Genomic DNA, 15,213 nt, shown 5'->3' with positions numbered 1-15,213 from the left:
TTTCACACTGCCCCCCCCCCCCCCCCCCCCCCATCCGGCTTCAGAACCTGCCCATGGGGGGAGCGCAAATCCCTGACCAGTAGTGAGTATAGACTGTCGGAGGTACCATGAGACATTAACCTGAGGAGCTGTCCTTCCTCTCAGCTGGGGGTAGGAGACCCCACGGCACTACTTTGAAGAACAGAATGGTTCTCCCTGCTCCTGTCCAATATTTAGCCATCAGTCAGCATCACTACAACATAATATCTGCTCATTATCACCACACTATAATAGGAGTACACTTTCCCAACTAATCTCGCAATTACATCCAGTTTCATCACATGGAAAATTTCACATGGATGCGTAAAGCACATCCAAGCAAAAGAAAGATCATGACTGGGGTGTGTAGTTTCTGTCTCTACCAGCGCTGTTAAACAATTTAAAACTATCCTCCCATCGCCAACACAACTTCTTCTGCTCTTGCTATGGAACCTAAAGCCTTGATTTAGTTTGAGAAAGCCAGATAGACCACCCTACGGACATCAACAAGACTGGAAAGAGAATGTGTGAGGATTTAATAAATAAAGGAATTGGGCTGAAATCCCATGGGAAGTGGAGGATTCCACTGCCAACTCATGGACCAGGCCAGTAGGACTTCCACAAATGATAGCCGCATGGTGGCTAAGATATTATGCCTCATGGTTTGGTTTTAAATGCTTATAGAGAGTAAAGCTCAAGAGAATGACTACAGCAGGAGGAGTTGATGGAGTAAGGGGCAATCTCTTTGGTGACTGCTTCAGGACATGAACATCCTTGGCAGTATCTGTGAGAGGCGATGGGTGAACCAACTGAAACTATTTGAGCAGATCTATGACAGGAAATGTGGAGAACCCATGTAGAAACAGATTCAGCCTATTCATATGTTGTGTCCAGAAGCTGACGCTGAGCGACAGAGCAGGTGGGTGAATGGTTCACTTCTAGCCCATCGGGTAGATCGATCATTTACCTTTTTGACGATGCCAAATATCTGGAGCAGGCTTTGCCATCCCAAGCACAGTATGGATCTCTGGCAAGACAGCAATCAGCACAGGCCTCTCCATAAACGTCACAGCGGTGAAGGGTAACCTGGGTAATGCCCAAGGTAGAGCCGACATATAGCTGTTGCTACAGGAAACGAAAAAGACAAACATTCAAACTGTGGATTTAGGTCAGTCACCACCTCTGAATAACATTTAGGACTGGAATATGGACGAGAGGAAGTTAATCTGCCATTAAATCATTCATCGCAAACCACACCAGAAGGCACTGAATGCAAACATATATTTAACACATGGAAAAGTAACCAAGCTTGTAAAATGTGCTGCTGTTTAACATTTGGCACCCACTTGACTGTATATCATGTGTTTAAATTGGGGTTCATGTATCTGCAGATCAAGATTGATTAGAAAGTAGATTGGATTCACAATTGGATTCGCAATTGCAAAGTGGCAGGTCGAAAGATACTGTGAGTAGTTCATTTTCTCACTCACTCAGGCAAATAAATAGTCAATAGCCTGGGGGGGGGGGGGAACTAAAATATTTGACAGGAAGAAATTCAACCCTTGAAATCCTGTGGAACAATTCAAGATAGAGCTGTGGGGATCTCTAGCTTTGAAGATATGCATTTAATCTTCAGCAGGCATGGTTCATCAGAGAATGCTTTCAGTCTGCCTTTCTTTGTTTGAACAATGAAACTAATCTCAATTGGATTCATTTTTATTTTAAACCTAAACGCTCTTACATTTATCAGTCAAGTAGTTAAGTAATTGTTACCCTTTTAGATGAGATCTTCATTGTCTTTACTTCTGTTGGCATCTGAAAGATTAAATGTTTGAATTCATTAACACGCAGCAGGATTTACAAAGGGTTTCACAAGTGCATTAGTATGTTAGAAACACGTTTACATTTAAAAACTAGTGCGATTCTCTCCCGGCCGTTGCTCGTTGGAAAGGCGAGCAGCCTAACTTCCTGACGAGCTGAAGCTGGATTTGTCCACTCTGATCCCGCCTGGCCCCTGACGGTACATGGAGCCGGCTGGAAAAGTAAGAGGGGGAAAGATGCCTTTGGGTCCAACAGAATCCAGCTCTTTGAAAACCAGAACTGTAATATGTGACAAGAGGCTTCAAAGAAAGTGGAGGGTTGGGGGGTGTGTGGGGTTTGTGATGAGAGGGGGGGGGGTTGCAGGTGGAAGGCCTGGGGAGGTAGCTGAGGGAATCTTTGTGTTCATGGAGGGTAGGAAATGGTTGTCAAATGCTCCCTTTATTAAATTTCTGACAGGAAACATTTTTAAAAGAAGAATAAACATTCAGGACTAATGCTTTACAGAGTGGCCGTGTTGACCGTATCTGGTTTAATGTCAATAAGTGTCAGGTTCCGGGGGGTTGTCTTGAAATTGAGTCTGTATAGTATGGAATGTAGCATTGCCAACTTAGAAGAGTTGAGGCAGAAATCATTGCATCAGTTCAGGGGCGAGATGATGATGATCTAAAGCGAAGGAAGATGCAATCCAATGTGGGGGCAGGATGGCATTAATTTTGGATTACTTCAGGAAAGAACCAGCAGTGAGGTGATGGGCTGAATGGCCTCTATCTGTACTGCCACCTTCTTCTGTTTTACTAGTTTAACCCGATTCCGAAATGTATCAGACGTGACTTTCTGGCTGTTTCTGAACCCCCCCCCCCCCCCCCCCCCCCCCACGCTGCTGGTTTCCCCCTCGGCGGAGGTTGGGAATAACGGGAAACCCCGTTGCCAACAGCAGGACCTGAATATCCTGTGGTGATACGCATCACTGTAAATACACAAGGGGTTAATGTAAATGCACGTAGACTAGCTAGACACTAGAGGGAGCACCAGAGACATGACACACAGACATTCAACCAATAGGCCAGTAAGATAGGACACGACCAATGGCCATTCACGATACAGACAAGAGGTGACACTACCACAGGGGGGCATTACACCAACCCATATAAAAGGTCACAGCCCACATGATCTTCCTCTTTCCAGTGGAGACACTCAGTGAGTACACAGGGTTGATTTGAGACAAATCACACCCACCACGTGGATTGTAGCACACTGGTTCGTCAGACTGAGTAGCTATAGCAGGATTAACAGGAGAGTCAAATCCAAATAGGAGAATTGTTAACAGTTTAATAAATGTGTTAAAGCTATCTCCAAGTCGGAACCTTCCTTTGTCAGAGTGCACATCAAGGAAGCAGCTTATGCTACGTCAAGAGCATAACAAAACAGATCCCGTTACCGGCCAATGGTGGGTGTCTCTGTTGCTGCAGGGAAGGGGGGAGGGGTTGTGCCTGTCCAAACTTTAAAAAGACCAATATCCCCAAACATTTTCTTGTCTTTTTTTAAATGACAGATTTACTGTTAAATTAGCTAGATTTTATTTAACTCATCCATGGGATGTGGGCCAGCATCCATTGCCCATCCCTAATTGCCCAGTTAGTTAACCAGATTAAGGAAGTTAACAATGACCTTGAAAACCTCGACTTCTTCAAGAATAAGTTCCTCGGTCTCCATGTCGTCCTTGGGTAACACAATCACTTTCTGAACCGTTCCGCGATCTGAATGGAAAGGCAAAAGGAAGAGCTGAAAGGTGGTGCTTCAACGTTTTCCTGGGGCATTACTCACACTGAAGACAGACTGCAAACCTGAGGGTTTACTGTGGAGATTTGGCAAGACGGAATTTGCCCCCCCCCCCCCCCCTCCCCCAAACCAAACTTTAATAAAAAGCAAATTACCCCGGATGCTGAAACTGCTGGAAAATCTCAACGGGTGTTTGTTAGAGCTCTGACAAAGAGATACCCAGACTCGAAACGTTAGCTCTGTTCTGTCTGCACAGATGCTGTCAGATCCGTTAAGATTTTCCAGCAGTTTTTGTTTTTGCCCTCAATTAAAAAAAATTTTTTTTAGAATCATGATATCCCTACAGTGCCGAAGGGAAGCCATTCGGCCCACTGAGTCTGCACCAACCATCTGAAAGAGCACCCTAACCCGCTTTATCCCTGCAACCCCATAACCCCACCTAATCCGCACATCCCTGGACACTAAGGGCAATTTAGCATGGCCAACCCACCTAACTCGCACATCTTTGGACTGTGGGAGGAAACCGGAGCAGCTGGAGGAAACCCACGCAGACACGGGGAGAACGTGCAGCCTCCACACAGACATCGCCGGGATTGAAGCCGGGTCCCTGGCACATTTTTGCGGGAGATATTTCCAGATTTCCTAATTTGTGAAGACATGTTTTCCGGGATCACCCCTGATTGGGCAAGGTCCAATCTTCATTCTTCCCCCTTGTTTGGGAATCCCATTCCAGAGGATGTAGTTCCTCCTGATTCACCCTATCAGATTTTCTGTATTTGTTTCAACTTTCTTCACGACTGTTCCATTGCAGTGCCTTCTCTGTTCCCTCTCCCACTCCCCACCCCCCTCCCACTCTGTTCACTCTAACCCACTCTATTTCGGCGAGAAAAGAGTTAATTTTCTAAACTGGATCCTTTACCTGTTCCGAGGAATAGGACCTCGTACCGTCCGTCCGCTGCATCCACCTGATCCACTGTGATGGTGGTGAATTCATAATCCACATTGGTCCTGACCACCAGAGGGCGCTTGTGCACTGGGTAGATGGCATTGTACATGGTGGGATGGTTCCTCATGAAGTTGATCACTTCGTCCGGATAGTCTTTTGTGGATTTCATCGAGGGGGTGAAGGTGCCACCAGGACACTGCAAGAGATAGTTGAAAAGTGTCTCATCAGGTCCCTTCACAGCAATGCTTCGGTTTGGCAAGTCATGTTGCAGCTGTATAGAACCTTAGTTAGGCCACACTTGGAGTATAGTGTTCAATTCTGGTCGCCACACTACCAGATGGATATGGAGGCTTTAGAGAGGGTGCAGAAGAGATTTACCAGGATGTTGCCTGGTATGGAGCGCATTAGCTATGAGGAGAGGTTGAATAATCTTGGTTTGTTCTCACTGGAACTAAGGAGGTTGAGGGGCAGCCTGATAGAGGTGTACAAAATTATGAGGGGCATAGATAGAGTGGATAGTCAGAGACTTTTTCCCAGGGTAGAGGGGCCAATTACTAGGGTCATAGGTTTAAGGTGCGAGGGGCAAGGTTTAGAGGAGATGTACGAGGTAAGTTTTTTTTACAGAGGATAGTGGGTGCCTGGAACTCGCTGCCGGAGGAGGTGGTGGAAGCAGGGACGATAGTGACATTTAAGGGGCATCTTGAGAAATACATGAATAGGATGGGAATAGAGGGATACGGACCCCGGAAGTGTAGAAGTTTTTCATTTATACGGGCAGCATGGTCGATGCAGGCTTGGAGGGTCGAAGGGCCTGTTCCTGTGCTGTACTTTTCTTTGTTGTTTGTTCTTTATTGGAAAGACTTATTTTATTTCAGTCCATGTGTCAACCACGTCCCTGTCGATCTAGTGTTATTTTGACGGCGAACGTGGCTGTTCTCCCTGGTGTCCTGGCCACTCTCGCGTTGCTGTTTGTGGGATCTTGCTGTGCAAACTGGCTTCTGAATTTTCTACATTACAACAGTTCTTACACTTCAGAAGTACATCACTGGCTGTAATAATAATCTTTATCAGTGTCACAAGTAGGCTTACATTAACACTGCAATTAAGTTATTGTGAAAAGCCCCTAGTCACCACATTCCGGCACCTGTTCGGGTACACAGAGGGAGAATTCAGAATGTCCAATTCACCCAGCAAGCACGTCTTTCAGGACTTTTGGGAGGAAACTGGAGCGCCCGGAGGAAATCCATGCAGATCGGGAAGAACGTGCAGACTCTGCACGGACAGTGACCCAAGCCAGGAATCGAACTTGGGACCCTGCCGCTGTGAAGCAACAGCGCTAACCACTGTGCTTCCGTGCCGCCACTTTGTAAATCACTTTGGGACTTTCTGACGTCATGTAACGCTCTATATAAATCCAGGTTATTTAACATTAGTTACATGATGGAGGAGGGCGTGGAGAGATTGGGCATTGGGAGGTGATTGGGGGGGGGGGGGGGGGGGGGTAGGGGATGCATGCGGTGACATTGTTGGAGATGGCACCTCTGTAAATTTCTTTGCGTAAGTCACCATCGCCAAACGTCTCCAGGTCAAGTACAGCAGCAGGTAAACAAGGTTCCCTTCCACAAGCCTAATCTCCAATCTCAGCTGCCTCGCAGCACAACTCATTTGATGCTGTCAACTCACAACCACTGGGGTCTCTTAAACTAATTCCTGTCAGGATTGGCAGAATATCCCTCCGCTCCCTTTGCCCCTTAACAGATGTGTGGGATCCTAAAGATTTGGCCCCAGTTTTCCGTAGCAACAGTCTGGCTGTTCCCGTGACATCATCGCCAGGGAGGTGCCCTGAATGTTCTGGAATGGTTCCATTAACAGCAACAGTTTGGCCGACAGCATCGATCTGGAGCCTCCCTAGCCTGGGAATACCCAGAGCCTGACGCGAATGACCATCCAACCCCTTCATCTTTGGAAAGTATTCTTTAGCGGTGCTGCGCCCAGCAATGCGTTAGAAGGTCAAATTACCTGATTGCTGCCCATAATTACTGTGCAAGAGAGTACAACAGGAGTCGGTCAGAGGGCAGTGTCGGTCGAGCCCTTTGCAAAGAGGGAGGATAATGACTGCGATTAGCCCTGGCTGCTTTATGTGATATTTGTCTTGTCTACTTATTCTTCCCATGGAACACTCAGGCCAGCCCAAAAAGGGTGAAAAATGATTCAGGAAACCAAAGCGGGAAAAGTTCTTGACTGGCAAAAGAGAAGTGGACGTGGGAGACCTTCTGAATGAATATGTCATGACACCGAGGCTGTGGCTCTGGGGGTCGGCTTTGATTCTCCCTCTGGGAGGTGAAGCCTGTCTCGCGAACATTAATGCATGAAAAACTCTCGCGTGTTGCCTGTCAGATTCGGAGATCCAGCCCATCGACATCTCTACCCCCAGCCGGTGCTGCACAGAAAAACCTGCCTTAGTGGAAAAGGTTACTCACAGTGCCAGGCCTGGGGTATGGTATCTTCCCTGTGTAAGGCATCCACTGGTAATTCGGCCCCTCTTTGTGTGCAAAGGGCCCGTTAAAGACGGTGCGGATGTCCGTCATCGAATAGACACACACAGCGGATCCTTTGAAAACCGATCTGTTATCATGAAAGAAATCGCCCATCAGAGGACAGAATAATTCCAGGCTTTTAAAACAACAGTAACAGCCAAATCCTGCAGAGTGCCTTATCAAATGATAGGACTCCAGTTCACGTGGGCATCACCCAAGGGAGGTACAACTTTCCTGTGATTCTTAGAACCATGAAAACATAACGGCACAGAAAGAGGCCACTCAGCCCATCGTGTCTGTGGCGGCTGGAAAGAACCTAGCCGCTCATTTTAATCCCACTTTCCAAGGTCTGTAGCCTTGAAGGTCGCAGCACTTCAGGTGTGGATCCAGGTACCATTTAAATAAGCTGAGGGTTTCTGCCCCAACCACCAATCCAGGCAGCGAGTGCCAGATGTCCACTGCCCTCTGCGGGAAAACATGTGTTCTTAATATCCCCAATAATCTTTCAATCTATAGTCCCTTGTAATTGGCCTCTCCATTAGGGGAAACAATTCTTTCCTGTCTACCCCATCCAGGCCTTTCATAAATTTGCATACATCAATTAGGTCACCCCTCAGATTCCTCTGTTTTCAGGAAAACAACCCTCGCCTGCCCAATCTCTCCTCCGTGGGTTTCCTCTGGATGTTCCGGTTTCCCCCACAGTCCAAAGATGTGCAGGCTGGGTGGATTGGCCTTGATAAAATTATCCCTCAAGTGTCCAAAGATGTGGGATACGGGAGAGTGGGCCTGGGTGGGATGCCCATTCAGAGGATCGGTGCAAACTCGATGGACTGAATGGCCTCCTTCTGCACTGTAGGGATTCCATGGATTTCTCCAGCCCTTGGAGTGCTATTTGCGTTGGACATAACTTAGATCTCTTTGTTACTCTTGCCACCTTCCTCTCTTCATGCACTCGATTCTTTTGTTTTCTGTATCTCGTTTTACATTTTAGTTTCAAATATATATCGAGATTGGGCGTTCTCGCTGTGCCAGGACGGCATACTGGCATGACTCTCGCTGGTATGATGTGGCCGTGGTCACATTTAGGAGCAGCTTTTAGTTGGAGCACTGTTGTCCAACACATCCTCACCGATGAACTAAGAGCCAACAGTTGACCCTCTTTCACTTTCTATCCCCATGATGATAGTCTAGCAGAGAGCCATATGCATTTACCGCAGAGAATCAGCCTGTTTGGCACCAAAACTAGCTTCCTGCTCCAGCCATCCAATAGTAATCCCACGTTCTGTTCTTTCACCAAACCCTCTGCATCAGATAATGATTTCTCTTTCTTCTAACAGTTGCACTAATTTTGCAATAATTGCTCTGTTTCAGCCACTCCCTGACAAATTCACACTCCAGGAACTCACTGCATGAACGAATTCTCCTCAACCTCTCCCTGCATTCTACGGACATCGAGGGTCCCCACTGACTAAAGTTATAGAGACGCTGCAATTTTGTTTCTGGAAATTAACTGTCAGTGTGATCACATCAGAGATTCCCAATTTCACTGTCAAATGGCTGCCATTGCATTCAGAGAAATTTGAGGCTGTTCACGTGGAGCAGTGGGAGGGTAAAAGGTACATCTCCTGACGTGGCTCCGTGTTCACCACCAGAGGCAGCGGCATCTCCCGTTTACCTTGAAGTGGCTCACTGTACACTGAGGCTTATAGTTTGAGGGGCGCCACTCCACATCAAACGTGGCTGACCAGCAGTCTCTCCTGCACTTACCGCCAACCATCGGCATGTTTGGAAGGATTGTGCAGGTTGACGCTCAACCTGTCTGGCCGCGTTATGAACGCACCTTCCCTGGCCATCAAGTCTTGGGCGGGACTCGAAACCGGAACTTCAGGCTCAGCGACAGGGGCGCTAACCCACTGCGCCACAAGGCCTCCCTGCCGAATTGTAGTTTAGTATGAACTTGGCTATCGATGGACCCAAGCTCATCGCTTTGAACACTGGGAGAGGGGTCAGGATTTCTTCATGATGTGGAGATGCCGGCGTTGGACTGGGGTGAGCACAGTAAAAAGTCTTACAACACCAGGTTAAAGTCCAACAGGTTTGTCTCAAACACGAGCTTTCGGAGCGCAGCTCCTTCCTCAGGTGAATGGAGAGGTATGTTCCAGAAACATTTATATGGGCAATGCTTGGAATGCTTGGATTTCTTCACAGAAGGAAGGGGATGGATTCATTCAGGCTTGAGGCCCAGCCGTGAGAGAATGTTGTTCCAACCAGCTCGATCCTGAATGACGCCCATTAAGATTTCTCAGCCCAAGCAATCGTTTTTCGACCTGAACTCTGAACATGTGGGATTGGGAAGTGTGAGTGAATAATTTTGCGCATGGTTACAGACTAAGGTTGTGTTTGAAGAAAGAATTTCTTAATTCCTGCCTTGCAGTACCAGCTTGGCTTTCTCTCCACTCCCGGACTGAGCGTCATTTTACCTACCCTGAGGCAGAGAACACGGCATAGATAATTGGATTCCTTGCGTCTTGGGTCTGCTGAATAAATATATCCCCTGGGGAGACAGAAAAAGCAGTGTTACTTGGCACCAACTTAGAACAATGGGCATCAGCTATTGGATAACATTTCTGAAATATTCAACTCCATAATGAATACTGTTGGTCAACATTAAATATCACCATTTCCCTCCCCACCCCGACAAAAACACTTATTTACAAGAAGAAACATAGAATCCCTGCAGGGAAGGAGGCTATTCAGCCCATCGAGTCTGCCACGACCCTCTGAAAGAGCACTCTACTGAGTTCTACTGCCCCACCCACCTCGCCCTATCCCCATAACCTAACCTGCACATCCCTGGACACTGAGGGGCAAACTTCGCACTAGCCACCTAAACCGCATATGCTTGGACGGTGGGAGGAAACCCACACAGACACGGGGAGAACGTGCAAGCTCCACACAGACAGTCACTAAGGCCGGGATTGAACCCAGGTCCCTGTTGCTGTGAGGCAGCTGTTTTAACCGCTGTGCCACGTGCTGTTTTCTTTTTTTTTTAAATGTTTCTAATTAAGCGTGGCCAATCCACCTAACCTGCAAATCTTTTGAGTTGTGGAGCTGGGGACCACACAGACACAGGGAGAACGTGCAAACTCCACACGGGCAGTGACCTGGGGCTAGGATCGAACCCAGGTCCTCGGCGCTGGGAGGCAGCAGTGCTAGCCACTGCCACCGTGCTCCCCATCGCGCTGTTTTCTTACATAAAGTATCTTTTCTTACAAATGCAGCTGTGCTTCAGCGAAACTCAACAGGAATGGAAAATATATATTTATCCAGAATCTATAAAAGTCTCATCCCTCCCAATACTCTGCTCAATTCTCCAGGTGAAACAGTGAAGAATTACTTCCCTTTATGACTATTGTTAATGCTAGTGATTGTTCAGGAATAGTCAGAGGAGACACACATCTCGGTCCTTCCCTCCCTCATGTCTCATTCCCTTCCAAGTTCGGAGCCACAAAACTCTGACCCCAATGTCTCCTGCTCTCAGTGTACAGTAGCCAGTGCAGTGTCAATGCTGTATGTGTGTTGGAATGTCTTTTATTTTTTAATTTGATCTAAGCCAATGCGTAGAGTGAACAGGGCAAACTCTAATCCATCCTCGTGTCTGCTCCAAAAAACAATTCAAATTTTAATTGAACCCAGTTCATGGTCCTCACAAGCTTGTGGATCCAAGCTGGCAACAACAGACATTGGGCGAGATTCTCCGCACTCCCGACGGTGCGGAGAATAGCGTGGCTCGTAAAATTTTACGGCCACGCTGTTCCGACGCCCTCCCGCTATTCTCCCCACTCCCCCCACGCCCAACTCCCGACACGAATCGCTGCCGCCGTTTTTTTACGGCCGGCAGCGATTCACAGCTGATGGATGGGCCGAGTTCCCAGCCCTCTACGGCTGTTTTTACGAACGGCAAACACACCTGGTCTGGCCGTTCGTAAAAATGGCCGTAAACTCTCGCTTTTTATAACCATGGCACCGATTGGCACGGCAGTACCACGGCCGTGCCAAATGTGCCATGGGCCCGCGATCGGTGGGCACCGATCGCGGGCAGCGGGCCCGCTGCCCGCGCACTATTTGTCCTTCCGCCGCCCCGCAGTATCCATTCGCGGGGCGGCTGAGGGGCATCCCGGCCCGCGCATGCGCGGGTTTCGCGCAAGTACGCGATGACGTCATCCGCGTATGCGCGGGTTGGTCTTCCAATCCGCGCATGCACGGCTGACGTCATATGACGCGTCAGCCGGCGCTAACTCTGGCAAGCGGGCTTAACGAAATTCGTTAAGCCCGTGATGCCGGAGTTTACGGCGTCGGGCTGCTAGCCCCGACCGGGGACCAGAATCGGTTCCCGGTCGGGAAGGGGGGGGGCTGGCGTCAAACCCGCCCGGATTTGATGCCAGCCTTACGATTTCTCCCCATATGGGAGAATCTCGCCCATTACACCTGACCTCGGGCTGGATCCTACACTTGATCTTAACCAAAAGGCCCGAGATACTGCCCATCCTTAATTGCCCTTGTGTAGCTGGTGGTAAACCACCTATAACTGAAAGCTTCCAGGTCCTTTAACCATGATGTGGAGATGCCGGCGTTGAACTGGGGTGAGCACAGTAGGAAGTCTTACAATATCAGGTTAAAGTCCAGCAGGTTTGTTTCAAACACGAGCTTTCGGAGCACTGCTCCTTCCTCAGGTGAATGGTCCTCTTCCTCAGGTCTTTTAGGAGGGAGGTTAAGAGTGAACCACATCACTGTGGGTCTGGAGTCACATATAGACCGGGCCAGGACATGATGAAGGATATTTAGTGAATCAAATGCGTTTTTGCGGCAATCTGTAGGTTCATTATCATTGCGGGCCTCACATTTTATCCCAGATTTATTACTAATTGAATTTAATTCAATATACAACATATTGGGACAATATAGTTGCAACTTTGTTAGTGACACCAGGATTTTGCCGGCCATGGCCTTCTGGGAGTTATTTCAGCAATAGTAGTTTCACCTGCTGGTGTTCCTGAACTGACGGGCGTGGAATGGCCATAATGGGAAACCCCATTGGCCGGCGAACGGAGAATCTCACTGCCGGCGGGGGTGCGCCAGGTCGGAAAACGGGGCCGGCGGGAGGGAGAATCCCGCCCAATATTTTTCAGCGACTCCCATTGGACCATTGACCACCTACCACCCCCTCCCAACCCAACCAGACAAAACCAAATCCATATATTTTATACAGATTGAATTGATATCTTGCACAGAATGATGCAAACCCCAAACACACTACTTTCTATGTAAACATTTTCAGTAGGCGGGAATGCCAGGTAGTGGTGCCAGGGGCAGTGTTTGGGGGGTGGCGTCTGCCATCATGGGGGGGGGGGGGTGGTGTTCCTGTGTCCGGGGCGGGTTCCCCATGCATGTGGGAGGGGTTTCCTCGTGTCCGTGGGGGAGCACCGCCTCGTATTGATTTGTGTAGTGGTGGTAGAGTCATAGAGTCAGCACAGTTAGGGACTGTTAGTCAACATTGTTCAATGGCAGAAGCTCTAACAAGGGGAGTTCAAAGAAGATGACCACACAAAACATATTGAATTTGAAACTTACCCATCTTCTGCTAACATGCACCAGCCCCCCCCCTCGAATGCACCTCCCCCCCCTCCCACCAAGTCTGCCTGCATCTCATCATCTAGACTGCTTACCGTTGGGTCTAACGAGTTTGCAAAAGCTGCATGATTATGGATCAGCAGCAAGGCAGACTGGAGTATAATGAGGAGAAGAGAGAATTCTCTCAGTGTTTTTGCTGGTCAAAGACAGGCCATTATGTTGAAATAAATGTTTCCTTAATGGTTATCAGGTCTCCTGAGTCCTATAAACTAATCACAAAAGTCAGGAAAAGGTTGCTGATAGGTTTATAGATTATTACATAACAATCCTCTGTTTGAACTACCGAGAACTCTGAAACACGGAGCTAATGAGTCAGGAGCATGGAACCAACCAGGAATCCTGTGCAGGGGTTTACCATGAATCTGACGAGACCGCCGAGCTAATCAGGGATGCACATGTTACAGAAGCCAGCCAGAATCCCACAGAGTGAATAACGACAATGAAATTACAGCGCAGAAACAACCCCGGTGGCCACAGCAGTCTATGTTGGCGTTTATCCTCCACATGGTCACTCGTCATCATCCCGCAGTCCCCCTCCAACTCTTTGCCCATCCCTTTCAACCACCTATCTGACCTATTCTGAAATGTTGACATGGTTTTCAGCTTCACTCAGCGGTACACTTCACAGCCTCACTCTGTGGAAAATGTACCTTCCACCCTCTGTTAAATCACTTACATTTATTCCTCTAATCTATTCCCTTTGTTCTGGATGGTTCCAATCATGGGAAACAGCCTCTTTCTATCTACTCTCTCTAATCTTCAATAGTTTGACCAAATCACCCCATTATCACCTCAGTTCCAATCTTTCAAGTCTTTGTTTTAATTTAAAGTGCCCAATTTTTTTTTTTTGTCCCCAATTAAGGGACAGTTTAGTGTGGCCAATCCACCTGCCTGCACATCTTTCGCTTGTGGGGACGAGTCCTATGCAAACTCTACACGGACAGTGACCCGGGGCCTGGATCGAAACCGGGTGCGAGGCGCCGTGAAGCAGCAGTGCTAACCACTGCGCCAGCGTGCCACCCCAATTTTTCAAGTCTTAATCGTATTTGTATTTCCTTCTAACACGTGACACCGTCATGTATCTGTGCTGTAGTCTGCTGCCTCTATATCCTTCTCATAACCTGGAGCTCAGAGCTGCACAAAGTGCTCCACCGCTGGTTTTACACAGGGACAAGATTTACCTTAACTTTCATATTCTCCACATATTGTCGTTAAACAAAGTCAGCCGTTTTATCGCCATATCCGCTTGAGGTGCTGGAGTTAACCTGAAACTTAATCCACAAGTCTGTCTGCTTTTTCCCAAACCTAGCTCCCCACTATTCAAAGAAAAATATAAATTTTTTTAACCGCCTCACGATTTGAGACCCAATCCCAATGTTTTTGCCCTTTTAAACCATCTTACAGCAATAACCCCCTGCAGCTTTTCTGGGTCCTCAGAGTTGGTTACTTCAGTATCACCTGTAAGTTATGACTGCTCTCCCGCTAGCCCTATATCCAGATCATTGATGTACACCGTGAACAGGAGCAATCCAGCGCCTTGTGGGGCAGTGAGAAACTAGAAGTGATTTTCATGTATTCACAAAGGAAAAGGAAGATTGCAAATGTCGGTGGTTGCCTGTGTTGTGCAGTTCAAAAGCTTCCCAATTAAGGCAATGCTTGAGCCAAACGCTGTTATTTTTAAAAGTAGAGTTTTGTTAAAGTTTTGCTGTCGTCATCAACTCTGACAAATTAATTTAACAGTGTTTGTTTAAAAGCTGCTTTACTCATGGTGCTGTGGGAGATTGCGTGGGCCACCTAGGTCAGGGCGGTGATTTACAACAGGGTTGAATTTCTGATCTCCACCTGCTGGAGGCAAAACCAGTGGCGGCTCGTCCTGGGCTTTTGTTTATGCACGGGGTTACTAGGGATACAACGAATATATAGCCCATGTGTATATTGGAAGACTGGAATACAGCGCTTTGACTCATTATAAATATGTTAGGTCACGTGTGCTCTGTCAAAAGGCCGGCCCTTGGTTCACTGTCTGCCAATCCTGAGCTGTTTTCTTGGCAGTTTTTGCCAGTGGCTGGCGGGGTTGGGGGGCACACACAGGGCAAGGAGGTAGGTCCCAGGTCTATTTCAGCTGGAACAGCAATTGAACCCAGGCTGTTGGCATCATTCTGAATTGCACACTAGCCAATTGAGCTGACCAACCCCCATTATATTTTTAAAAATTGAGTGTACCCAATTATTTTTTCCAATTAAGGGGCAATTTAGTGTGGCCAATCCACCTAACCTGCACATCTTTGGGTTGTGGGGGGGGCGAAACCCACGCAGACACGGGGAGAATGTGCACACAGACAGTGACCCAGCGCCGGGATTTGAACCCGGGTCCTCAGCGCCGTAGGCAGCAATGCTAACCACTACGCCACCGTGCTGCCC

At 48.0% G+C, this 15,213-nt stretch overlaps 1 protein-coding gene across 1 annotated transcript in view; it reads right to left on the bottom strand.

The window, feature by feature from the left end:
* Positions 1–15,213, bottom strand: part of sema3fb (sema domain, immunoglobulin domain (Ig), short basic domain, secreted, (semaphorin) 3Fb) — a 256,825-nt gene that overhangs the window by 22,951 nt on the left and 218,661 nt on the right. Inside the window, exons 9-14 of the mRNA XM_038812020.1 lie at positions 9,586–9,655; positions 7,045–7,189; positions 4,538–4,760; positions 3,508–3,596; positions 1,792–1,833; positions 986–1,143 (exon numbers count right to left, since the gene is read on the bottom strand). Coding sequence (XP_038667948.1) covers positions 986–1,143; positions 1,792–1,833; positions 3,508–3,596; positions 4,538–4,760; positions 7,045–7,189; positions 9,586–9,655 — 727 coding nt within the window. The remainder of the gene's footprint in view (positions 1–985; positions 1,144–1,791; positions 1,834–3,507; positions 3,597–4,537; positions 4,761–7,044; positions 7,190–9,585; positions 9,656–15,213) is intronic.

The sequence above is a fragment of the Scyliorhinus canicula genome, chromosome 11, assembly GCF_902713615.1.
Source record: "Scyliorhinus canicula chromosome 11, sScyCan1.1, whole genome shotgun sequence".
In the NCBI taxonomy this organism is placed as follows: Eukaryota; Metazoa; Chordata; class Chondrichthyes; order Carcharhiniformes; family Scyliorhinidae; genus Scyliorhinus; species Scyliorhinus canicula.
The sequence above is the reverse complement of the archived record's forward strand: the minus strand, read 5'-3'. Positions and strand labels throughout refer to the sequence as shown.